Source organism: Petromyzon marinus, chromosome 55 (genome assembly GCF_048934315.1).
Source record: "Petromyzon marinus isolate PM22_M1 ecotype Great Lakes invasive population chromosome 55, UKy_Petmar_22M1.pri1.0, whole genome shotgun sequence".
In the NCBI taxonomy this organism is placed as follows: domain Eukaryota; kingdom Metazoa; phylum Chordata; class Hyperoartia; order Petromyzontiformes; family Petromyzontidae; genus Petromyzon; species Petromyzon marinus.
Genome location: NC_133721.1, coordinates 3,964,175 through 3,990,827, shown reverse-complemented (window position 1 = coordinate 3,990,827; position 26,653 = coordinate 3,964,175). Strand labels below are relative to the sequence as shown.

The following is a 26,653-nucleotide window of genomic DNA, read 5'->3' as shown; positions in this document are numbered from 1 at the left end:
CACCACCCGACACAGCCAGCATGGTTTCTCACGTAAACAACGCGCCAATTAGTTACTACTTCAGCCCACCGGTGTGTTGCAGAGTAAATCCACAATATTTACAAACAGCTGCTGTGCTGTGACCTCCGATGAGCACGGTAGGCTACGTACAAAACAAGTTCAACGCACGCAACGTAGCGTGACGCTGCCTCACAGTTCAGCGCAGTCATACCTGGCGCACAGCCCTGCTCGGTGACACACAGACCGTCCAGAGCAACGTCGCTCTCGTCCGTTTCACCCCGAACTCCTTCAATGGCGAACTGGAACGTCAGAAGCACACGGCGCGAGTTGGTTCGCGTTCGGAGTGCGGCACGTGCCTTATTATGAGAGCCGACAGAGCAAAAAACTTCTTGTCTCCGTGAAACTTCTAAGTGGGAGGTCACTGGCCAATGAATGCATCATCGAATATGTATGTATGTATGGTGGACTTCTTTTGCACCTTACGTAGGCAACTGTGCTAATCGGAGGTGCAGGAGAAAGGACAACAAACTGAAAGCAAAAAGCAGCTCTAAAGAAAATAGTTTTCAATCTGGATTTGATAGTGCATAGCTCCCAGTGTTTTACTAATATTGGAAGGAAGAGCATTCCAGACGGCCGCAGAAGCGTCTTTGTTCGCTGGCCAGCCAAAAGCTGCTGTTGTGAGGATGACCGGAGATCACGTGATGGTGGTGTAAGCTCCTTGTTGAGATCAACAAGGTATTGTGGCTCATTTGTGGCAAGCGCTGTGTGTGTGTTGAGTGCGACCTTATTATAATGGGATACGCCTCGTGCATAACTCATCGTGGGCCATCTTGGGGGATTTCGGGTACAATGTGAAATGAATAATGGTCGCAATCTGCCTGTCTCATTCACTTCGTGCTGCGTGCCTGTGAGGAAGCTTTGAGAGCTGCAGTGTTTGGTGTAGACAGGCAGCGGGGGGTGCAGTCAACACTAAAGCTCCCCCCCCCCCCCCCCCACAGTGCCACGCGTCGATCACACGCCCATACGACGAGATCCCGCGAGAGACATGAACTAAAACTAAACTCAACCATTTTTTTTAATTCCAGGTAAAGCCCCGCTGAGCTGTGTAGCTCTTGTTCTTTAGAAGCGACCTGGGCCATCACAAGTGATAGCTCAACGAAGTGGCTCGTCGTCATCGACGTTTGGAAATTTACAGCAGGAGACAAATACTACTAAACGCGTGACGTTTATTCTAAATGTTGAAGGAAAAGTCGGAAGACCCCGAGAAAAATCCATGCGACCACGGGGAGAGAAACATGCCAACTCCAAATATACAACAGGCGTGAGGGTCGGGATCGAAGCCACAACCTCCTGTAGAGCAGGCGAGGTAATTAACATCTCCTAGCCATGGAGTGCACGCCATTCCTACTCTACTCTCGCGTGCGCCAGCGACCAGTTCAAGAGCTCGATGCTAATGTCGAGGTCTGCTGGCCACGACGAGCGGGCTTTGGCACAGAGAGTTCGTGTCGTTTTGCCATTCATCCTCCAGTGAAGGAGCGCAGGCCACAGCGATATCGTCCGTTGTTCGTGTTGCATTGTCTCAATCGCGCTCGCTATGAGCTGGCTCGTCTTCAATTCCCCATTCGCGTGCGCGCCGAACTGGTGATGCTCTGGCCCGGTTGATGGTTCCACCGGCGTCTTCGGGGCATGTCTAAGCCAGGAGAAGTTGCCATGTTTGGGTTCTCTAACGAGTTTGTGTTCATTTGTGGACAGCCTCTGTAAAACAAGGGGCGTAAACCGGCGAGTGCGGTGCGAAAGCCCAAATCGAGTGTGGTGACCACGAAGGCGCCACTACACATGGAGTGTTTTTATTTCACGCGGACAACTTCTTATTTTTCTCCTGTGTCACTTTCATTTGAACAGAACTCCTCGCGTTCAACACCACCACGTGACTCCGTCGCAACTCTCCCGCTTGCACTGCTCACCTGCTTCGCTCACTCTGCTCTCTCTCTCAGCCTCTCCACTGCTAGCCTGTTCTCTCTCTCTCTCTCAGCCTCTCCACTGCTAGCCTGCTCTCTCACTCTCTCAGCCTCTCCACTGCTAGCCTGCTCTCTCTCTCACTCTCCTAGCCTCTCCACTGCTAGCCTGCTCTCTCTCTCCTAGCCTCTCCACTGCTAGCCTGTTCTCTCTCCCACTCTCCTAGCCTCTCCACTGCTAGCCTGCTCTCTCTCACTCTCCTAGCCTCTCCAGTGCTTGCCTGCTCTCTCTCTCCTAGCCTCTCCACTGCTAGCCTGTTCTCTCTCCCACTCTCCTAGCCTCTCCACTGCTAGCCTGCTCTCTCTCTCCCTCTCCTAGCCTCTCCACTGCTAGCCTGCTCTCTCTCACTCTCCTAGCCTCTCTACTGCTTGCCTGTCTGAATCTCTCTCACTCTCCTAGCCTCTCCACTGCTAGCCTGCTCTCTCTCTCACGCTCCTAACCTCTCTACTGCTAGCCTGCTCTCTCTCTCCTAGCCTCTCCACTGCTAGCCTGCTCTCTCTCCCACTCTCCTAGCCTCTCCACTACGAGCCTGCTCTCTCTCCCACTCTCTCAGCCTCTCCACTGCTTGCCTGCTCTCTCTCTCCTAACCCCTCTACTGCTAGCCTGCTCTCTCTCAGCCTCTCCACTGCTAGCCTGCTCTCTCTCTCACTCTCCTAACCTCTCTACTGCTAGTCTTCGGGCACTCACACTTAGGATTTCGCTAGCCTCTCTACTGCTAGTTCGTTTGCCCTCACTTCTCCAAACTCTGTGGGGGATCAGCCAGCACCGCTGGAGAGGACGAGGTGTGGAGAGCGGGCCCCCCACTTCTCTCGTCTCCCCTCTTCTCTTCTCTCCAACCAACTCAACTTACAACCACTCCCTCGTGTCTCCGCACATCGCCTTATATTCCCTTACTCATTAAGAGACCCCAGGTAGCCTTCATTAAGCCGCTGCTCACGCGTGTCTTTGCCAACGCTTATCGCCTCCATCTCCAGACTCCCAGGCGCCTACAACGTGTCTGCATTTGCAGCCAGCCAATTACTGCTATGCATCTTAATTGGTCGTCTCTCTCTGGATTGCTTTCTCAGAGCACCTGTTTGCCCTGACATGACCTCGCTGTCCGCCGCTCACACATGCGTGCACACTGTTGGCAAAAGCCCGCACGCGTTATTCCACTACACACACACCAGGACCGCTCACTTACCTGCACAGGTCCTCTGCCAGAGAATTCGACCCGCGCCAGCATCCAGCTCGCTCCCTGGTTCCCCTGCAGGGACCACGCGAGCTGCCGGCTGGAGCCTCCTGCGGACAACCCCACCAGCAACGGAACTTTCAAACGCAGAGCCGCAACCTCCGATCACGTCACGGGGACACACCGCACTCCGCCGCCGAGGTGGAAAGGTTCTGGGCTGATGGAAAAGCGAGCTCCGTGTGAATTTTGATTTACTCAAATGAAAGGCGTTCAGTTTTGCCGGAGAGCTGTCCACCAGAAAATAAACAAAACCACATTCTTAAATGTCAATGGGCGTCAAATTATCGATGAGTCTGCAGGTTTCCTACCTTCCTTGATGTAAACGTTGATGGCCATGTTCTCTGCTGACCCATACAGGAAGTAGTGGAAGCTCAGGACGAGGCACCCAGAGGAGGGGAGAGCCGGACTCTCCAGCAGCAGCGCCGCTCCAGGGTCGTTGACCTCAGAGTCCAGCAGCAGGTAATTCCCAACTACACACAGCACAGTTAACATAGTTGTCCACACACACACTGCTGTATTCACTAACACAGTGATCCACACACACACTGCTGTATTCACTAACACAATGATCCACACACACACTGCTGTATTCACTAACACAGTGATCCACACACACACACTGCTGTATTCACTAACACAGTGATCAACACACACTGCTGTATTCACTAGCAGTGATGCAAACACACTGCTGTATTCACTAACACAGTGATCCACACACACACTGCCGTAGTCACTAATACAGTGATCGAGACACATTATACTAGATGTGGGTTTCAAGGCCAGTAGCTGGAGTGGAGGCTGTGAGTGATGCGAGGCTGTAAGATACTCACAGCCAGGCCGTGAGAAGTCATCGTCAGGGCCAGTGTTCTCAGTGTTTGTGGGACCGTTCCAATGCTCCCAGCCAAAGTCCCCTCCGCTGTTCGCCCAGCCGCAGAAGTCCCCCATCTCATCGAAGTCACATCCGCTCACACACTCTGTTGGGTGATTTAAATAAAATAAATAAAAGATCATCAATACAAACACAGAAACATCAGCCACGCATTCACACACATTGGTATTTTTTTTTATCAACCTGGTTTCAGGGTTTGTGTTTTCGACACCGGTATGCGTGCCGATGGTGTCACGGGGCCTTTGGGTTGCACTTCAGGGCACGTTAGGAGGTGTCTTGTCAGCGCCGCCAGCACCAGCAATGGATCCACCAGCTCTGCGAAGTGCCCTGGTCGTGGGCATGCTCACTGCGTGGCTATTCTGCCCATTCTCGTTAACCAGAGACCAATGTTTTGTCGTTCTCTGTGAAACGAACAACGCGATACGTTTGGGAATGAACACCGAAATCTCGACCCAATCGTCGCACCTCCCGACAATGAAAAACTCCCCGGAGACACCGGTGGAACCGTCAATCGCATCGGAACATTGACAGGCTGATTTCGACAAGCCACATCTCTCTTTCACGAATGGAACATGAAAGACACAAGCCACGGTGGTGTGTCCATGCAACCCGCACAGAATAAACCCACAATGGAGGAAGAGCAAAACTACAAATTGGACGTTGGCGTTGTGCTTCCGAATAGACACAAATGGGAGTACAGCACAATTGCTTTTCATCGCGGAATTGGTTTGTTTCCTTATTGCACTTTTTTGCATTGTAAATGAACAAATAATTCCACCCGCACGGCTCGTGTGAGTCGGTGTTTCTTGCCCCTTCAATTGCAATTTGCTGCAGTTCTAAAAAAGTTACGGCTGCTTGAAACGCCATGGTGGCAGGAGGCCGAGCTAGTCAGTGAGGAGTCTCCAAAAGTCTGCTCATTAGTTTGGAAGACCCTTTAACTTCGATGGAACGAGGAATACGTTACGTTTTATGTTGGAGACATGGGAGGAAATGATGACAGATAGTAGGTTTTACCCTTTCTGGCAATAAAGCAGGTGTTAAGATGTTCAAACGCCAAATAGAAACCTATTGCAACTGGGCATAATCAAGTCTGCAATATGAGAATAGGTTTTCCCCTTTTTTCTGGCAACAAAATAGGTGTTAAGATGTTAAAACACCAAACTGAAACCTTTTAGAAGGAATCATGTCTGCATTAACCACAATACTTGTAGTCAGAATGCAAACAAAAAATATATTCTCATCATATATGCATTGTCTTTGAAACTGATTGGTCCACACCTTTTGGCGTCCTCTGGTCTAACACCGTTTGAGACGAGGCTCAAAAGAAAGCTGTCTGTGGTGTGGACCAATCAGTTTTAAAGACAATGCATATATATGATCAGAGTACGTTTTTTTGTTTGCATTCTGACCACAAGCATTGTGGTTAATGCAAACATGATTCCTTGTCAAAGGTTTCAGTTTGGTGTTTTAACATCTTAACACCTGTTTTGTTGCCAGAAAAATGGGGAAAACCTATTCTCATATTTTGGTACTGGCAAAGGAGGTCCCATAATGAAGTCTGCAATAACCACACATACTTGTGGAAAACATGCAAACAAACATAACAGCACATACTTGTGGAAAACATGCAAACAATATTCTCGCATTGTCTTTGAAACTGATTGGCCTCCACCAGAGACAGCAGCCTTATTCATGGCCCTGTCTTTCTGGCCTTATTTCCCAAAAATTGTAGTGGCTACGTGTACACACACGACGGGCGTGTCACGTGTACACACATGTACACACACGACGGGCGCGTCACGTGTACACACGTGTACACACGCGACGGGCGCGTCACGTGTACACACGCGACGGGCGCGTCAAGCCAGTCACGGCACCCACAGTTGGCTGTGCCCCCTTTCTGCGCTCTTACCTGGACACCTTCCCAGCACCACTGTGATGTCATCCAGCGCCACGTCGCTCATCGCGGTGACTCCTCGAATGCCCTCGACGATCACCTGCAAGGATTGCAGAGCCCGGGGGCATTAGTCCCAAGAGGCATGCTCTAGGGTGCTACCAAGCACCAGGGGAATGCTCAACCGAATATTGAATACAAATTTTTACGCAAAACACAACCGACGTCATCTCACACGGCAGATGCGATGCACGATCCTCCTCTAGGCCGGTGTTGCCAGGTGGCACTGAGCTCGGTGTGTGGCCTGGCCTGGATGGTGAAAGTTTTGGTGAGTATTAGGGGCCACTGACCTGGGTGTGTGGCCTGGATGGTGAAAGTTGTGGTGAGTATTAGGGGCCACTGACCTGGGTGTCTGGCTTGGCCTGGATGGTGACGGTTCCCTGCAGCCAGGCGCTGCTCTGCTGCCCCTCCGCACGCCACACGCGTCTCTCTACGCCGTCCTCCAGCACGTGCACGTTCAGGGTCATAAGTTCATCGCCGTACATGTGGTACCAGAAGCTCAGGCACACGTTCTGGTTGGTGTTGATGCTGGGACTCAGGAGCCTCACTCCTCCCCCAGCTCCCACGGATGCAGAGTCCAGGTAGAGGTAGAAGGAGGCTGAAACAAACCGGCATCCCGTGCCGTCAATGTGTGCACGCGGAGCGAGCGGTGGCACAGCGGTTTGTATGTTGAACTTCTTTCGTACCATACGTAGCCAACCGTGCTCATCAGAGGTGCGAGAAATTGAACGTGCGAACGTTTGGCATTTTCATCTTTAAATATTACAAATATTTAAAAGCCTCATCTTAGGAACTATCCTATTAGCACAGTTCGCTACATACAGTGAGGGAAAAAAAGTATTTGATCTCCTGATGATTTTGTACGCTTGCCCACTGACAAAGAAAGATCAGTATATAATTTTAATGGTAGGTTTATTTGAACAGTGAGAGACAGAATAACAACAAAAAAAATCCAGAAAAATGCATGTCAAAAATGTTATAAATTGATTTTCATTTTAATGAGGGAAATAAGTATTTGACCCCCTCTCAATCAGAAAGATGTCTAGGCTCCCATGTGTCTTTTATACAGGTAACGAGTTGAGATTAGGAGTACACTCTTAAAGGGAGTGCTCCGAATCTCAGCTTGTTACCTGTATGTATTATTGGTTCTTTCGGTAAAGTCACGTAGAAGGGAAACAATCAAATAATACAAACCTAAAACAATAAAATTATCACGACGTTTCGACTGCAACACAAGCAATCATCATCAGGTGTGAAAACCACAGCAAGAAAATTTGAAAAAAGTGGCTTTTTTAACGTTAACAAACTGGCTCGTTTTCTGTCTGATATCCTGCGGCCTTTTATTGGAAAAACCACCTCTGCGGTCCAAAATTCTACTCACCTGGTAACGACAATCAAGGGTATTTCCCTGTCCCCAGACGACCTGCTTGTCAGTTTTGATGTAGTTTCCTTATTCACCAAAGTTCCTGTACCTGACACCATCGCAATCATTGAAGACTTGGTCCATCAAGACCTAAACACTGAGGTACCCCCCCTGGTGAGACACTGCTTAACCGACACATACTTCACTTGGAATGGAACTTCTACAAACAAACTGAGGACACCCCAATGGGCTCCCCCCTATCTCCGTTTGTAGCCAACATTTTCATGGAGAAATTTGAGACTGACGCCATCCAGACTGCCACTCTGCGCCCAACCTTATGGAAGAGGTACGTGGATGAAACTTTTGTCATCTGTCCACATGGCCGGCCTGCTCTAGACCAATTCCTCGACCACATCAATTCCATACACCCAGCCATCAGATTTACCATGGTAGTCGAAAAAGTTGGCAAGCTACCTTTTTTGGACGTCCTAATAAAAGAGACCTGATGGTTCAATGAGCCACTCTGTCTACAAGAAAGCTACCCATACAGATGCTTACCTGAAGCCAGATTCCCACCACCATCCATCCCAGAAGAATTCCCTCATCAAGACTCTGCACCATAGAGCCCAATGCATATCCGACCAGGAACACATAGCCAGTGAACTCAAGCACGTACACCAAGCTCTTAAGGCTAATGGTTACTACGACTACACAATCCGCAAAGCTATCACTCCAACTATGAAGAAGGACCCTCTTGAGGAGCCTTTCAAAACCATCACTTTACCCTACATTGCGGGGATCACAAAAAAGATCTTCAAAATCTGGTTCCGTCTGTAAAAGATGTGATTCTGGACATACAGTACCCTGGCGTCTACAAACTAAGTTGCCTCTGTGGTAGTAGTTACATTGGAGAAACCAAACGACATGTCTCGGACCGCATTCGTGAACACAAAGCAGACCTAAAACACGGTAGGACCAACACCTCGGCCGTGGCAGATCACTGTTATAATTCAGTAGGCTCACATGACATTGACTTCTCCAAGACAGAGGTTCTTTGCAAGCCATCTGGCTACCATGAGAGATTCGTTCATGAGGCTATCCACATATACAAACACAGAGACAATTTCAACCGAGAAGATGGATTCTGGCTTAGCAATCATTGGAAGGATTTGATAAACCATTTCGGGTCTTAATTGATTGTTCACGCTTACGGTGGCTTTCAGACCGCATCCATTATTTTCGTCTCGCCCTCCTCTTTTCCGAACATAGATGGACTCGTCCATCTGAATAACTGACAAATCGCTCTCCGTGGTGCTAACTTTAAAAAAAACGGCACTTTTTTAAAATTTTCTTGCTGTGGTTTTCACACCTGATGATGATTGCTTGTGTTGCAGTCGAAACGTCGTGAAAATTTTATTGTATTATATTTTTATTATTTTATTGCTTCCCTTCTACGTGACTTTACCGAAAGAACCAATAATACAAACATACTTAGTTTAACACGGAGGCTTCCACAACCAATTGTGCGGTTTGCGCACCGCACTGCGATGCTGGCAAACCTGATTAGACTCCTGGGCACGCACATCTCGGGAAAGTGGTATCTGAACTTCACCTGGGAATGACTCTCCTAGGTCGACTCTGCCTCAAATGAGTATGAACCCCTGTACAAAAAATAACGTCCTATAAATATCAGGGGTTCTCACTCGAGTATTCCCAGCAGCTTCCACGCCAGTGTGATCAAAGAGACTCGTAACAATTCATCCACACTCGCCTCCTCCAAGCCATCGTGCCCACATGCAGGCCAGGTGCTGAGTCACCTTGTGCCCACAAGGCCACTGGGAGCAGGGCGCTGCGGTGGCTAGATGTTAACTACCTCCCCTGTTATACAGGAGGTTGTGGTTTAGTTCCCAACCCTGACGCCTGCTGTCTATTTGGAGTTTTCGTGTCATTCTCTCCCCGTGGTCGCGTGGACTTTCTCTGGGTCCTCCGGTCTTTCCCTCCACATTTAGAATCAACATCACGCGTTTCGAGTATTTGGCTGCGATACATTTCGAGATGATGTTAAGACACTTCATTGACCTATCATTTGTGATTAGCCTAGGAGTGTAATACGACAAAGGCATTTTCAATCCGGAGTACTGGCAGAGCCAGTGCATCAGCCCATGAGTTCTATCAAACAACCCGTGGAAGGAGATATCGCAGAACTACTCCTGGTGCATTAACGCACTTAAGCAAGATACAGTCTCGGCACTCACATCCGGTGGTGTGGTCCCCAGGTGGACCGGTGCTGGGGTTGGAGGTTGCTCCCGAGTTCCTGTACCAGTCTCCGGCGTCATCGCCCGACTGAGTCCAGCTGCACAGCGGGAGTGCCGCATCGTCAAAGCTGCAGCTGAGACGCGCGTCTGCAGAGACAACACGAAGCATCATCAACCCGAGTGCTTTTCCTTCGTGAAATATCATCGTCGTCAGTCACGAAAAATGCTCCGCTGGATAAAGGCTTCCTTAAAATCGTGACAATTCCCCACAGTCGTGTGATGTCAAGATCAATCTCACTCCCGGTTCCACTGCATCATCTGCGTTGTTGGTGGATGTTCTGCCCTGGCGTTTTATCTCCTTTGGCTTCCACTCCATCATTGGTGACGAATGTCGGCCATCATCCCTTCCAGCCACGTGTCCTGACCTACCCCCCTTTTCTTTTTTTGTAAATTATTTTCATTGATCCAACCACATGGGTGGTGTACAACTTGCACAACACGTGAGCTGTGCATAGCAGGACGTGTAGGACCGTGGCGTTATGTGGTACGTGATTCTTCCATGAACTCGGGATGGTCTTTCTAGCCGAAATGTTAAATACTTGCAGAAGGTGCCTGGTGACGCCTTGAGGTTTAAAGCCCAGGAGGGAGGATTCAATGCTTGGTGTTATCTCGATGCCAGACATCACATTGTACAGATCGGTTATTTTATCACGGAATGTCCTTATGAAGCCCCTTTCTTTAAGATCGATATTGTGTCCCTAACTTGCACACGTTATCTAAGTCTGTATGTTCCTATTTCTGTCTCTCAACGCGGTGGCAGAGTTCTCCACGTGTTTCTTGGTGCAGGTTTTCAGACTTTGTTCCCCCTTTATATTTGTCCATGCCCCACGCTCCTGATCCACTGATTTGATCCAGGAGCTGTCCCTTTTGTATTTGCCAAATGGGCTGAACGTTGTAACTGGAGCGATTTACTAGACGTGCGCACAAAAAAATACCACCAAGGGAACACTCAGAGCAAATCTCTTCCACAAACAAGACGGGCAGTGCTCGACGGTGAGAGTGCACGTGCGTACGTCTAACTTTTTTTGCACCATATGTAGCCAAGCGTACTAATTGGAGGTGCGGGGGAAAGGACAACAAACTAAATACAACAAGCAGTTCTAAAGAAATTAGTTGTCAATCTAAATGATTTAAAAGTGCGTAGCTCTAGTGACTTTCTAACATCAGAATATGTATTCATACTGGAAGAATCTGATGAGCTATAAAGTTCTTGTTCACAGATGTCCAGTTGGGGCAGGCAAGAACGTTTCAGCAAGAAACAGTACATTGGAAGGCAGAGCGTACCAGACGGCCGCAGAAACGCACCTGAAAGCGCCGTGCGATACGGTGACCGCCGTCTTTGTTCGGTGGTAAAACCAAAAGCCGCTGCAGCTGCTGCCGTTGCAGCTGCTGCTGCGAGGATGACTACCGGAGTGGCCACGTACCTGGCTCGGGAGCTGCGGGTGTCTGCGGGATGCACACAGTGCTGGCGGACGGCGTGGGCATGGTGGTAGTTGTTGTGGTAGTTGTTGTTGTTGTGGTGTTCACCGCTGTGCTCTCTGCAAAGCACAGCATGCGGTATTCTCGTCAGTTTCACCGGAGCAACGTTCCGTGCGAGATGAGCATCCAGTAGTTTTGCACGATTTTAATTTTAACGTGGATGCATATTTGCATTCATCTTGTGGCGCCACGGCAGCGAAGCCGCTCCACCGAGGCCGGGCCCGCCGCTGTGATGCCGCAGCAGCAAAGCCGTTCTGCTGACCCAGTGGCCGCGACGCCGCCACCTCCGAGCGACGGGGCCGACGCCGCTCGTCCATCACCACCCCCCATTTGAACACACGCATACCCCCCACATAGAGCCCCGAGGGGAGGTCACCTGGCCGGCAGGTTTTCACCCAGAAGCCCCTCATGGGACCAAGCTTCACGGTTTCCTGCGATAAGGGAATTGGGCGACCTACCCCGAGGCTAACGTGCACCGCGGCGCCGTGACCTGGATTGTAATCACGTGGTCACGACGGGGGCTGCTGAGCCTCCGCGGATAGAAAACATCCACACTCGACACGGGTCAGCAGGCAGGTAGAGGGTGGGGCAGAGTAACGAGCTGTGGGGAAGACATGGAGCCCTCCTCTCCGTGTAGGACGTGTGCGCTTGTTCAAAGGGGCAAAAAGCGGACGCCGGAGAGAGCACTAATCCGATTATCAAAAGAGCGGGAAATCCGAGGCTCCTGATTGGACGAGAGGCCAGGGGACTGGCAGCACGTTGCCTTTGATGTAAGGACAATAAAAGGGGTGGACAAGGTAGTGAGGATCAGTCGTGTTCTTCAAGGGGTCAAGATCGGAGGAGTGGTCACGCCAGCCACTGGATCGTCCGTGAGACGAGTCCCAGCGCAGCCTGGCCCCGTTCCCCACGAAGACTACGTGCAGCATCGCCCTTCCACGGCTTGCTGCACATCGGAGTAGAACCGCGAATATGTAAGAGAGGTGAGTTTGGGCTTAAAAACTAGGGGAGAATAAGTGGAGCAAGAGGCAAGACAGACTGAGTCCGAGACCACCGGGGGGTAGGCTATACCTGCCCTGCTGACCCACACTGACACGCGTAGTTTAGTTTGTTTATTGGCGGGGAATAAATTGTCAGTAGAGGATAAACCGTGTCGTGTTGTCTCTGTGAGTGTGGAGAGGAGGATGGGGTGTCGTGAGTCGGATCGCCGGGGTGCACTGTATTTACACCCGACTGATCGCTGGCATGCCAGCACCCGACTGCTCGGTGGAGTACCCTGTGTTTGCGCACCAGCGAGTATTCTACCCGTTTGGGTACGCTCGCCACTACGTGTGACTCGTAGCTAACGTGTGTGCGAGGTAAACGAACATCGTGTACGCAAGATTAATTGTGTAGCTCGAGATTAGCGAGGGCGAGAGGGGCACGGGCGGCGCTCACGCGAGATTGTTTACACGGCCTTTAAATTGGCTCCGGGGTACCTCCTCCAATCGGCTGCGCGCGCACGGGGGACGCCCCTGCCCTCTGACCCCCGACCCCGAGTCCCGTGCGTGCGATTGGTGCGCGGCGCCGGGCAGGTAGCGACGTCGGATTTCTTGGTGCCTGGGCACGTAGAGTGTGTGTGGACTGACCCCGGTAGCTAAGCGCCAGCCGCGGACCATGCTTCGAGCAGCAACGGTGAGGATAGGAGAGCCGGAGGGCAGTAACCCTCCCCCGAGTACGGGAGAGGAGAGCCTCGGATCTCAAGGGAGTGGGGAGACGGAGGGCAGCATCCCCAACAATCTATATTTGTATCTTTCTGGGATTGCTTTAATTCCACAAAACAAAAGTACGTGATTGTTCACACTTACATATGTGTGTATAAGAAAACCGTATCGTACTTAAACGCGCGCGTTGTGTCACAGGGGGACTTTTCCACGTGCAACAACAAATTTTAACACACCTCATTACTACCGAAAACACAAGGGTAACCATGGCATTCTACAACCCATTACAGCGACGTGTTTCAAACACGTTTATTGCGTGCACACACTGCCGGATCGTACAAATCAATGTAACGTTGAAAATAACAAGAGGACTAAACGGGGAGTTCACCAAGATCTGGGGTCACCCCTCGTGAATGCCACTCCACAAACCTTGAGTTTACTTGACTGAACTTTAAATGAGACTGGCTCCCCCCTTCTCCCCCCCACTACCCTCTTTCCCCCATCTTTTCCCAAAGAAAAGGGAGATCTAACGCATCACGTACCGCACAATGCTACGGTCCTGCACGTCTTTGTTGATTGTCCGAGCCACCAATCTCTCACCTGTCACGGAAGTTGTACACCCCCCCTTCCACCCCCCGTGGTTGGATCAATGAAAATAATTTACAAAAGAAAGAGATGAGGACTAAACAACACCGCTTTTTTCCACATCCGTAAGCTCACATGCCGTGCAATTCACGAAACGGTTTGGATTCACGAAGCATCTAAAGGCAACCCGCATCTCAAGACACTGCGCAAATGAGTGCAACTCATGTTACAGGTTAGCATTGGATCGCTCAAAGCAGGGTGAGGTCACCACGGTGGCTAGGAGACGTTAACTATCTTGCCTGGTATACTGGAGGTCGTGGTGGGTTCCTATCCCGACCCTGATGCCTGCTGTGTATTTGAAGTTTGTGTGTCTCTCTCCCCGTGGTCACATGACGTTGAGTCACCACTATAAATTCCCACGTGATGATGATGATAAGCCACTTCGTTGAGCTATCATTTGTTGTGGCCCGGTCGCTTCTGACAAAGAGCTACGTAGCTCAGTGAGCCTTGACCTGGTAAAATAAAAACGAGTTTTCTCTTGGTTTAACAACCCACTCATGATGTCTGAAACTTGAAAATCTGAGCTAAAATCTCATCTCAAAAAGGATCCACAAATTACCAAGGCAATCTGTGTATTTGTGTGAAACATTGATTAACCAAATATTTAAAGTTTTCTTGATGAAATCGGCTGCACGGCTAATACGAGTTGATAGTTTTGAGGCATAGGCAGAGGAAACAACAAGTGTCCCATCTCTATTCAGGGGATGCAGAACAATGGCTGACAGGGAAAGGGAAAACCATCAGATTTCGCATGCCCTCTCGTCGTAACCAAAAGACCTCGACATTGCCACCTAGCTACTGCACGCACGTGTGTGCTATCATATGCAAAAACATAATTATGCCGTAGCATAATCCACTGTGGTGTTACACGATGCATCGATTTATGCGATGTTAATAAATAAAAAATAACAACCCTTGATTTGAATCGTGACTCCCTGAGTCATCACAATTTGCTCTCATCGCCGGCTGAGTGAATCGTTGCATCCTCGGTCACCTTTGGTGGTGACGTGAGAAGTGGCCGTGGGCTCCGTCCGGTCGGTAGACGTCACGGACGAGGTGCTGACGATGATCCCTGGTGCTGACGACGATGGAGAGGGGCTCCATGTGGAGTCCTCGACCAGTGAGCCTGTTGAGCCGCCCGGGATGCTTGTTGTTGCTTTTGTTGTTGTTGTTGCTGCTGCTGTTCTTGTTGCTGCTGTTGCTGCTGTTGTTTCTGCTGTTGTTCCTATTGCTGCTGTTCCTGTTGCTCCTGTTGTTGTTGCTGCTGTTCCTATTGCTGATGTTCCTGTTGCTCCTGTTGTTGCTGCTGTTGTTGCTGTTGCTGCTGTTGCTGCTGCTGTTGCTGCTGCTGTTGTTGCTGTTGTTGCTGTTGCTGCTGTGATAGGGACCGTGGAGCCAACTGTTGCATCCTGGGTGCTCTGCGCAGTGCCAGCAGTGGGCAGCACCACGGCTGCGCTGCTCACCGTGGATTCTGCGGCAGGCGTCGCGACGGGCGGTTGAGTAGAGGTCGTCGTCAGCGGGGTTGAACCCGGCCTGGAATGCGTGGTAGAGTTTGGCTGTGGGCGAGCGCTGTCAGCGTGGGTCCGCGCCGTCGATCGTTCGGTCGTTGTGACGTAGCCGGGCGCAGATTCCGCCGCAGTTGTGGATTCTGGCGATGACGTGCGTATTTAATGCGACAAGGAAATGACAATGAACGTGAATGCAATCGACATCTCATGTGGCATTCGAATTGGCATCAATATCCATCCATCTCCTCCGTGCGAAAGTGTTCACGGTTCAATTGACGCGGGCTGATGCCTCACAACAGCCGCGCTCACACGTGCAGTACCAACTGCAATCGCTTAAAGGTGTTTTTTTTTCAATTATTTAAAATGTATGAGAAATGTCATGTATGAGAAATGTCACCTGCAGCAAACAGCAAATTTCGTAAACAAACATTTCAACTTTTTATTAACTTCTGGATGAAGGCCTCCCGCTCACAGTGTGAGTGGCCGGGGTTTTCTTGACCATACTTCACCACACTGGTTAGTGTGGGTTGGTTAAGGGGCAGAACGAGGACAGGTTCAGATATCGCTCGCCACTGTTAACCATGTCCACAATATAACTGAGGTTATATATAACTGAGGTTATATTGTACTGGTGCCAGTACAAGATCCACCCTGCGATATTCCAATCAAACGAATAACCCAAACGTGTTTTAAAGGTGACTTGATGTGAAACCTGTAACGGACAAAAGTTGGGGTCTAAATTGGGCGCCGCAGTGGCGAGATGTTAACTACCTCGCCTGGGACACAGGAGGTCGTGGGTTATATCCCAACTCTGACGCCTGCTGTATGTTTGGAGTTTGAGTGCCTCTCTCTCTCATCTACGTAGCTCGGTGGGGCCTTAACTGGTAAAATAATAAAAAAAGTTTTGTTTTAGTTTAGGAATGCTCTGTAAACAAAACTGACGAAATTAAATGTTTACACTGCTGCAGTCACATGCGTGCATTTCTGAACGAGACAAGATCGACATTTCCATCACATTTCAAAGTAAAGAATGTAGTGATGAGACGAGGGAGGGGCTTACCTGAACTTCCACTTGTAGTCGGAGGTTTACAGACTGTTGACAATGCAAATAGTACACACACACACATGAATGTACATTAGTATGATACCGTATTCTGTCAAAGATTAATATAAAAACGTCATGCGACGGTTAAGTCCAGTGTAAAAAGGAGCGAACAAAAACCAGAGAGGTAACCGATGCTGTCACAGGACTCGAACATAATTACCCAAGCACTCAAACCATCATGAACGAGGCAGATCCCAGGCAGGGCTCACTCAGCCCATCATGAACGAGGCTGCTCCCAGGTAGGGCTCACTCAGTCCATCATGAATGGGGCGTAAAACGTAGGCTTTTGCGACCAATATTATTCATAATAAAGGTTTTTGGGTTAGATCGCGTTATTCATAAATGTGTCGTAACCCTCCACCACCCGACATGGCCAAACAGTAAAAAATGTGTCACGTTTAGAAAGGACAAATAGTTCACTACTTTAGCCCACCGGTGTGTTGAAGAGTGATGTTGATTCACTCTTCAACACACCGAATGAATGAATGAATGAGGCTGCTCCCAGGTAGGGCTCACTCAGCCCATCATGAATGAGGCTGCTCCCAGGCAGGGCTCACTCAGCTCATCATGAACGAGGCAGATCCCAGGCAGGGCTCAATGAGCCCATCATGAATGAGGCTGCTCCCAGGTAGGGCTCACTCAGCCCATCATGAATGAGGCAGATCCCAGGCAGGGCTCACTCAGCCCACCATCCGTCTAATGAAGGTTTTTGGGTTAGATCTCGTAAGTATAAAAGTGTCGTAACCCTCCACCACCCGAGATAGCCAGCATGGTTTGTCACGTAAACAACGCGCCAATTAGTTACTACTTCAGCCCACCGGTGTGTTGCAGAGTAAATCCACAATATTTACAAACAGCTGCTGTGCTGTGACCTCCGATGAGCACGGTAGGCTACGTACAAAACAAGTTCAACGCACGCAACGTAGCGTGACGCTGCCTCACAGTTAGCGCAGTCATACCTGGCGCACAGCCCTGCTCGGTGACACACAGACCGTCCAGAGCAACGTCGCTCTCGCCCGTTTCACCCCGAACTCCTTCAATGGCGAACTGGAACGTCAGAAGCACACGGCGCGAGTTGGTTCGCGTTCGGAGTGCGGCACGTGCCTGATTATGAGAGCCGACAGAGCAAAAACTTCTTGTCTCCGTGAAACTTCTAAGTGGGAGGTCACTGGCCAATGAATGCATCATCGAATATGTATGTATGTATGGTGGACTTCTTTTGCACCTTATGTAGGCAACTGTGCTAATCGGAGGTGCAGGAGAAAGGACAACAAACTGAAAGCAAAAAGCAGCTCTAAAGAAAATAGTTTTCAATCTGGATTTGATAGTGCATAGCTCCCAGTGTTTTACTAATATTGGAAGGAAGAGCATTCCAGACGGCCGCAGAAGCGTCTTTGTTCGCTGGCCAGCCAAAAGCTGCTGTTGTGAGGATGACCGGAGATCACGTGATGGTGGTGTAAGCTCCTTGTTGAGATCAACAAGGTATTGTGGCTCATTTGTGGCAAGCGCTGTGTGTGTGTTGAGTGCGACCTTATTATAATGGGATACGCCTCGTGCATAACTCATCGTGGGCCATCTTGGGGGATTTCGGGTACAATGTGAAATGAATAATGGTCGCAATCTGCCTGTCTCATTCACTTCGTGCTGCGTGCCTGTGAGGAAGCTTTGAGAGCTGCAGTGTTTGGTGTAGACAGGCAGCGGGGGGTGCAGTCAACACTAAAGCTCCCCCCCCCCCCCCCCACAGTGCCACGCGTCGATCACACGCCCATACGACGAGATCCCGCGAGAGACATGAACTAAAACTAAACTCAACCATTTTTTTAATTCCAGGTAAAGCCCCGCTGAGCTGTGTAGCTCTTGTTCTTTAGAAGCGACCTGGGCCATCACAAGTGATAGCTCAACGAAGTGGCTCGTCGTCGTCGTCGTTTGGAAATTTACAGCAGGAGACAAATACTACTAAACGCGTGACGTTTATTCTAAATGTTGAAGGAAAAGTCGGAAGACCCCGAGAAAAATCCATGCGACCACGGGGAGAGAAACATGCCAACTCCAAATATACAACAGGCGTCAGGGTCGGGATCGAAGACACAACCTCCTGTATAGCAGGCGAGGTAATTAACATCTCCTAGCCATGGAGTGCACGCCATTCCTACTCTACTCTCGCGTGCGCCAGCGACCAGTTCAAGAGCTCGATGCTAATGTCGAGGTCTGCTGGCCACGACGAGCGGGCTTTGGCACAGAGAGTTCGTGTCGTTTTGCCATTCCTCCTCCAGTGAAGGAGCGCAGGCCACAGCGATATCGTCCGTTGTTCGCGCTGCATTGCCTCAATCGCGCTCGCTATGGCTCGTCTTCAATTCCCCATTCGCGCCGAACTGGTGATGCTCTGGCCCGGTTGATGGTTCCACCGGCGTCTTCGGGGCATGTCTAAGCCAGGAGAAGTTGCCATGTTTGGGTTCTCTAACGAGTTTGTGTTCATTTGTGGACAGCCTCGGTAAAACAAGGGGCGTAAAGCGACGAGTGCGGTGCGAAAGCCCAAGTCGAGTGTGGTGACCACGAAGGCGCCACTACACATGGAGTGTTTTTATTTCACGCGGACAACTTATTTTCTCCTGTGTCACTTTTATTTGAACAGAACTCCTCGCGTTCAACACCACCACATGACTCCGTCGCAACTCTCCCGCTTGCACTGTTTACCTGCTTCGCTCACTCTGCTCTCTCCTAGCCTCTCCACTGCTAGCCTGTTCTCTATCTCACTCTCCTAGCCTCTCCACTGCTAGCCTGTTCTCTCTCTCTCAGCCTCTCCACTGCTTGCCTGCTCTCTCACTCTCTCAGCCTCTCCACTGCTAGCCTGCTCTCTCTCTCAGCCTCTCCACTGCTAGCCTGCTCTCTCTCTCCTAACCTCTTCACTGCTAGCCTGCTCTCTCTCCCACTCTCCTAGCCTCTCTACTGCTAGCCTGTTCTCCCACTCTCCTAGCCTTTCTACTGCTAGCCTGCTCTCTCTCCCACTCTCCTAGCCTCTCTACTGCTAGCCTGTTCTCCCACTCTCCTAGCCTCTCTACTGCTAGCCTGCTCTCTCTCTCACTCTCCTAGCCTCTCTACTGCTAGCCTGTTACCTCTCTCCCTCTCCACTGCTAGCCTGTTCTCTCTCTCACTCTCCTAGCCTCTCCACTGCTAGCCTGTTCTCTCTCTCTCTCCTAGCCTCTCCACTGCTAGCCTGTTCTCTCTCACTCTCCTAGCCTCTCCACTGATAGCCTGTTCTCTCTCTCACTCTCCTAGACTCTCCACTGCTAGCCTGTTCTCACTCTCTCACTCTCCTAGCCTCTCTACTGCTAGCCTGTTCTCTCTCCCACTCTCCTAGCCTCTCCACTGCTAGCCTGCTCTCTCTCCCACTCTCCTAGCCTCTCCACTGCTAGCCTGTTCTCTCTCCCACTCTCCTAGCCTCTCCACTGCTAGCCTGCTCTCTCTCTCACTCTCCTAACCTCTCCACTGCTAGCCTGTCTCTCTCTCACTCTCCTAGCCTCTCTACTGCTAGCCTGCTCTCTCTCTCACTCTCCTAACCTCTCCACTGCTAGCCTGTCTCTCTCTCACTCTCCTAGCCTCTCCACTGCTAGCCTGTTCTCTCTCCCACTCTCCTAACCTCTCCACTGCTAGCCTGTCTCACTCTCCTAGCCTCTCTACTGCTAGCCTGTTCTCCCACTCTCCTAGCCTCTCTACTGCTAGCCTGTCTCACTCTCACTCACTCTCCTAGCCTCTCCACTGCTAGCCTGCTCGCTCCGACTCTCCTAACCTCTCCACTGCTAGCCTGCTCTCTCTCTCACTCTCCTAGCCTCTCCACTGCTAGCCTGCTCTCTCTCAGCCTCTCCACTGCTAGCCTGCTCTCTCTCCCACTCTCCTAACCTCTCCACTGGTAGCCTGCCTGCCACGCTCCGCTCGCTTCGCTCTCGCCGCTGCTGGCCTATCACTACACCCTCTGGTAGCTTCCCACCATACACTCTGCTCGCTTCTCCACTGCTAGCCTGTTACCATACACTCTGCTCGCTTCTCCGCTGCTAGCCTGTTACCGTACACTCTGCTAGCTTCTCCACTGCTAGCCTGTTACCGTACACTCTGCTAGCCTCTCCACTGCTAGCCTGTTACCGTACACTCTGCTAGCTTCTCCACTGCTAGCCTGTTACCATACACTCTGCTAGCTTCTCCACTGCTAGCCTGTTACCGTACACTCTGCTAGCTTCTCCACTGCTAGCCTGTTACCATACACTCTGCTAGCTTCTCCACTGCTAGCCTGTTACCGTACACTCTGCTAGCCTCTCCACTGCTAGCCTGTTACCGTACACTCTGCTAGCCTCTCCACTGCTAGCCTGTTACCATACACTCTGCTAGCTTCTCCACTGCTAGCCTGTTACCGTACACTCTGCTAGCCTCTCCACTGCTAGCCTGTTACCGTACACTCTGCTAGCTTCTCCACTGCTAGCCTCTCACTATATCTTCTGCTAGCGTCTCTACTGCTAACCTCTTGCTCTACACTCTGCTAGCTTCTCCACTGCTAGCCTTCCGCTACATACTGTGCTAGCTTCTCCACTGCTAGCCTTCCGCTATGTACTCTGCTTGCCTCTCTACTGCTAGTCTTCCGGCACTCACACTTAGGATTTCGCTAGCCTCTCTACTGCTAGTTCGTTTGCCCTCACTTCTCCAAACTCTTGCCTCCAGTGGGAGATCAGCCAGCACCGCTGGAGAGGACGAGGTGTGGAGAGCGGGCCCCCCACTTCTCTCGTCTCTCCTCTTCTCTTCACTCCAACCAACTCAACTTACAACCACTCCCTCGTGTCTCCGCACATCGCCTTATATTCCCTTACTCATTAAGAGACCCCAGGTAGCCCTCATTAAGCCGCTGCTCACGCTTGTCTTTGCCACGCTTATCGCCTCCATCTCCAGACTCCCAGGCGCCTACAACGTGTCTGCATTTGCAGCCAGCCAATCACTGCTATGCATCTTAATTGGTCGTCTCTCTCTTGGATTGCTTTCTCACAGCACCTGTTTGCCCTGACATGACCTCACTGTCTGCCGCTCACACATGCGTGCACACTGTTGGCAAAAGCCCACACGCGTTATTCCACTACACACACACCAGGACCGCTCACTTACCTGCACAGGTCCTCTGCCAGAAAATTCGACCCGCGCCAGCATCCAGCTCGCTCCCTGGTTCCCCTGCAGGGACCACGCGAGCTGCCGGCTGGAGCCTCCTGCGGACAACCCCACCAGCAACAGAACTTTCAAACGCAGAGCCGCAACCTCCGATCACGTCACGGGGACACTCCGCCACCGAGGTGGAAAGGCTCTGGGCTGATGGAAAAGCGAGCTCCGTGTGAATTTTGATTTACTCAATTTAAAGGCGTTCAGCTTTGCCGGAGAGCTGTCCACCAGAAAATAAACAAAACCACATTCTTAAATGTCAATGGGCGTCAAATTGTCGATGAGTCGGCAGGTTTCCTACCTTCCTTGATGTAAACGTTGATGGCCATGTTCTCTGCTGACCCATACAGGAAGTAGTGGAAGCTCAGGACGAGGCACCCAGAGGAGCGGAGAGCCGGACTCTCCAGCAGCAGCACCGTTCCAGGGTCGTTGTACTCAGAGTCCAGCAGCAGGTAATTCCCAACTACACACAGCACAGTTAACATAGTTGTCCACACACACACTACTGTGTTCACTATCACAGTGATCCACACACTGCTGTATTCACTAACACAGTGATCCACACACACACACTGCTGTATTCACTAACACAGTGATCCACACACACTACTGTATTCACTATCACAGTGATCCACACACTGCTGTATTCACTAACACAGTGATCCACACACACACTTTGGTGTATTCACTAACACAGTGATCCACACACACTACTGTATTCACTAACACAGTGATCCACACACACACTGCTGTATTCACTAACACAGTGGTCCACACACACTTTGGTGTATTCATTAACAATGATCCACACACTCTGCTGTATTCACTAACACAGTGGTCCACACACACTTTGGTGTATTCACTAACGCAGTGATCCATACACACTCTGTTGTATTCACTAAAACAGTGATCTACACACACTGCTGTATTCACTAACACAGTGATCCACACACTCGGCTGTATTCACTAACACCGTGATCCACAAACACTCTGGTGTATTCACTAACACAGTGATCCACACGCTGTGCTGTATTCACTAACACAGTGATCCACACACACAATCTGCTGTATTCACTAACACAGTGATCCACACACACAATCTGCTGTATTCACTTTCACAGTGATCGAGACACACTGCTGTATTCACTAACACAGTGATCCACACACTGTTGTATTCACTAAAATAGTGATCCACACACTGCTGTATTCACTAAAACGGTGATCCACACACACTGCTGTATTCACTAACACAGTGGTCCACACACACTTTGGTGTATTCACTAACGCAGTGATCCATACACACTCTGGTGTATTCACTAACACAGTGATCCACACACACAATCTGCTGTATTCACTAACACAGTGATCTACACACAGTCTGTTGTATTCACTAACACAGTGATCCACACACACTCTGCCGTATTCACTAACAGTGATCTACACACTGTTGTATGCACTAACACAGTGATCCACACACTGCTGTATTCACTAACACAGTGATCGAGACACACTGCTGTATTCACTAACACAGTGATCGAGACTCACATTATACTAGATGTGGGTTTCAAGGCCAGGAGCTCCAGTTGAGGCTGTGGGTGATGCGAGGCTGTAAGATACTCACAGCCAGGCCGAGAGAAGTCATCGTCAGGCCCAGTGTTCTCAGTGTTTGTGGGACCGTTCCAATGCTCCCAGCCCACGTCCCCTCCGCTGTTCTCCCAGCCGCAGAAGTCCCCCATCTCATCAAAATCACATCCGCTCACACACTCTGCGGAGTGGGGGAGGGTCACGGTCAGGACAGAGTGGCTCATTTGCAATGAGGTGACTCACGGTGACGCGACTTTTGCGTCAGCTTTCTGACGGTGCAACGCGTCACGATGTTTCGTGTGGTATTTGTGCATCAGCTGCGGTAAAATGTACGCGTGTAGAACAACAACGCTCTGACAATACAAGTCAATTTAACACGTAGGCTTTCGCGACCAATATTATTCATAATAAAGGTTTTTGGGTTAGATCGCGTTTATTTATAAATGTGTCGTAACCCTCCACCACCCGACACGGCCAATCAGCAAAAAGACAAATAATTCACTACTTTAGCCCACCGGCTAAAGTAGTGAATTATTTGTCTTTTGTCAACGTGACACTTTTTTGCTGATTGGCCGTGTCGGGTGGTGGAGGATTACGACACATTTATAAATAAACGCGATATAACCCAAAAACCTTTATTATGAATAATACAAGTCAAATTTATGTAATACCATTGCATTCGGTAGGTAGGGTTTTTCAGGCTCGGAAAGTTATCGGCATTATTCATTGCCGTTGTCATCGCTGTTAAACTCCAACGTTCGGGATAATTCTGGATTTTTCGTGAGACAAGATCGCGACCCTATTCCTGACAGTGCACGGATCTGTGCTCTCACCTGGGCATTTCCCCATCACGACGACGATGTCATCCAGCGCTACGTCACTCATCCTGCTCTGTCCTCGAACGCCCTCGATGGTGACCTAGGAAGATCGCAGAGCCTCGGCGCATTGCTCCCAGAATAAGGAGCGGCGCTACCGCTGCAGAACTGGGCAACCACCAGCGCTGGTGCTTGTTCACGCAGCGTATGCAGTTCATTCTCTCCAGCTGCTCGATCAGTAATTATTTGGGGAGCTGCAGTGGATAGAGGTTGACTCACTCGCCTGGTATGCAGGAGAGCGTGGGTTCGATCCCGACCCTGACATCTGCTGCTGTATATTTGGAGGTTGCGGTGTCTCTCTCTGTCGTCATCATCACGGTGGCTAGGAGATGTTAACTACCTCGCCTGGTATGCAGGAGAGCGTGGGTTCGATCCCGAACCTGATGTCTGCTGCTGTATATTTGGAGTTTGCGGTGTGTCTCTCTCTCGCGTGGATCTTTCTTCAGCTCCTCCGGGTTTTCCCTCCACGTTTAGAAACATGCGTTATGTATCTTTAGAGTATTTGGCTGCTAGAAATTTACACATGATGATAATCCACTTGGTTTAGCTATTAATTGTGGCCAGGTTGCTTCTGAAAATAAGCTACACTGCTCAGTGTCCCTTACATGGTAAAATAAAATAGAGATTTTGTTTTGGTTTAACAGCCTACTCATGATGTCTGAAACAGGGAAATCTGACCTGAAATCTCGTCTCAAACAGGATCTACAAATTACCAACTCAATGGAAATCTGTTTATGATTTGTGTAGAACATTGATTAACCACATATCTAAACTTTTGTTGGCAAAATCGGTTTGCACGGGTGATACTATGCGCAGACGTTCCTTTGGCTCGTCATATTTAAACTAAAATACGTTAGCCCGCAAGTTTTCCAGACATTCAATTTTTTACACTAGAATACTCTGAATCAATTTTAATGATGTGGAACTCAACATCGGTCAGGTTTTCATCATGTATGTCTCATCAGCAGTCAAGCTTGTTATCGATGCTACAAATTCTGGCTCAGCTGACGAGACGAAGTTCAAAACCAGTGCAGAGTTTGCCTGTTTAAACAGATGCTGCTGTTGGATTATAACTTTTGATGGCCCATGGCCTGATGCACTGATCATATTGAAATTTAATGTGGAGAGACGGACGGAAGTCTGTTTATGCATTACCCATAATGCTCTACAACAGTGCACAGTATTGCATTTGTGATTGCATAGCTTCAAGTCAACGATCTCAGTTACACAGATCACAGTGTAAATGAAAAGCCACTAGAGCTATGCACTTTTAAATCCAGATTGAAAACTAATTTCTTTAAAACAAATGTTTTTCTGTTTCGTCTATTGTCCTTCCCCCACACCTCTGTAATCACGGTTTGCTACGTATGGTGCGAAAGAAGTTAAACATACATACAACATACATACAACATACGTACAAGGCAAGGCCGTAGCCATGGAGTCAACATTGGGGGGGACTAAAAAGAAAAAATCTACATTTTAAAACGAATTTCCTGCCTAAAATATAAAAAAATTCACTAACACATGAGATTAACTTTTTATTTATTTTTAACAATCATGTCTAATAGTATATTGTATTAAATTGCTCTGTTTTTCTTTTTTACCTTTTCTTGTTTCATTGTATGTAATGGCAGAGATTAGGGATTTATCAAGTACAACCATAACCACAATCATATAAACAGAAATCTATTTTATAGCAATATATTGGGGGGAGGGGGGGCATTTTTAGCATATTTAAATATTATTATAATTACGGCATTGGTACAAGGTGATTGGGCAGCGTGAATCTCCCCTTCACACTGGGACCTTCATGCAAAACACAACCGGCATCATCTAGCATGGCAGATGCGATGCACGATTCGTCTCAAGGCCGGTGCTGCCAGGTGACACTGAGCTGAGTGATTATTAGGAGCCACTGACCTGGGTGTGTGGCCTGGATGGTGAAAGTTGTGGTGAGTATTAGGGGCCACTGACCTGGGTGTCTGGCTTGGCCTGGATGGTGACGGTTCCCTGCAGCCAGGCGCTGCTCTGCTGCCCCTCCGCACGCCACACGCGTCTCTCTACGCCGTCCTCCAGCACGTGCACGTTCAGGGTCATAAGTTCATCGCCGTACATGTGGTACCAGAAGCTCAGGCACACGTTCTGGTTGGTGTTGATGCTGGGACTCAGGAGCCTCACTCCTCCCCCAGCTCCCATGGATGCAGAGTCCAAGTAGAGGTAGAAGGAGGCTGAAACAAACGAGGACGTCCCGCTGTGATCCCTTGGCAATGTCCTGTGAATCAAGTTCCTATCCGAGTCTGGAGCCATCCTTGCTGGATAAGTTCAAGGCACAGACTCTACTGAAGGCTTCAGCGTGATGCAAACGACATTTTAATTAATCCTTCTTTTGACTGCTATTATTCATCCCAGCACCTCGAAAGCACAACAGAAGGCCCATCCAACTTTGTGGCTTTTCACACGACCAAAGATGTTCTGTGCCTGACCCACATTGGACTCACGAATTCACAATTAGACTGGATATTTGTGAGTAACTGGAGGCATTCCACTTCTTGTCTGCAGACCAAACCCAACAAAAGGCGCAGTTGTCTGTGTGTAGGATCCATTGTTCTGTAAATCCACACTCACAGCTTTTGTAGGCCGAGCAGGTGCATTTCCCTGTTGTGTAGGAGTGTGTCCTTTTTGGCTGGACAGCCTAGGCAAAATGGTAGGGCAGGTAATATAAGCCTTTGGGCCTTCATAGCCTCTAGCCTATTCATTAACTAGCTTTACTACTCGGCTTCGCCGGAGACTTGGATTCTT

General features: G+C 49.7%; 2 protein-coding genes across 2 annotated transcripts in view; both read right to left on the bottom strand.

The window, feature by feature from the left end:
* Positions 1-16,703, bottom strand: part of LOC116954619 (MAM and LDL-receptor class A domain-containing protein 1-like) — a 41,079-nt gene extending 24,376 nt beyond the window's left edge. Inside the window, exons 1-10 of the mRNA XM_076052246.1 lie at positions 16,161-16,703; positions 14,587-15,240; positions 11,193-11,306; positions 9,709-9,855; positions 6,435-6,688; positions 6,049-6,133; positions 4,078-4,221; positions 3,556-3,717; positions 3,200-3,297; positions 212-299 (exon numbers count right to left, since the gene is read on the bottom strand). Of these exons, the coding sequence (XP_075908361.1) occupies positions 212-299; positions 3,200-3,297; positions 3,556-3,717; positions 4,078-4,221; positions 6,049-6,133; positions 6,435-6,688; positions 9,709-9,855; positions 11,193-11,306; positions 14,587-15,240; positions 16,161-16,227 (1,813 nt within the window). The 5' untranslated portion in view covers positions 16,228-16,703. The remainder of the gene's footprint in view (positions 1-211; positions 300-3,199; positions 3,298-3,555; positions 3,718-4,077; positions 4,222-6,048; positions 6,134-6,434; positions 6,689-9,708; positions 9,856-11,192; positions 11,307-14,586; positions 15,241-16,160) is intronic.
* Positions 16,704-17,096: 393 nt separating this feature from the next.
* Positions 17,097-26,653, bottom strand: part of LOC116954620 (MAM and LDL-receptor class A domain-containing protein 1-like) — a 29,138-nt gene continuing 19,581 nt past the window's right edge. Inside the window, exons 11-16 of the mRNA XM_076052225.1 lie at positions 25,829-26,082; positions 23,813-23,897; positions 23,017-23,160; positions 21,697-21,858; positions 21,348-21,445; positions 17,097-17,252 (exon numbers count right to left, since the gene is read on the bottom strand). Coding sequence (XP_075908340.1) covers positions 17,097-17,252; positions 21,348-21,445; positions 21,697-21,858; positions 23,017-23,160; positions 23,813-23,897; positions 25,829-26,082 — 899 coding nt within the window. The remainder of the gene's footprint in view (positions 17,253-21,347; positions 21,446-21,696; positions 21,859-23,016; positions 23,161-23,812; positions 23,898-25,828; positions 26,083-26,653) is intronic.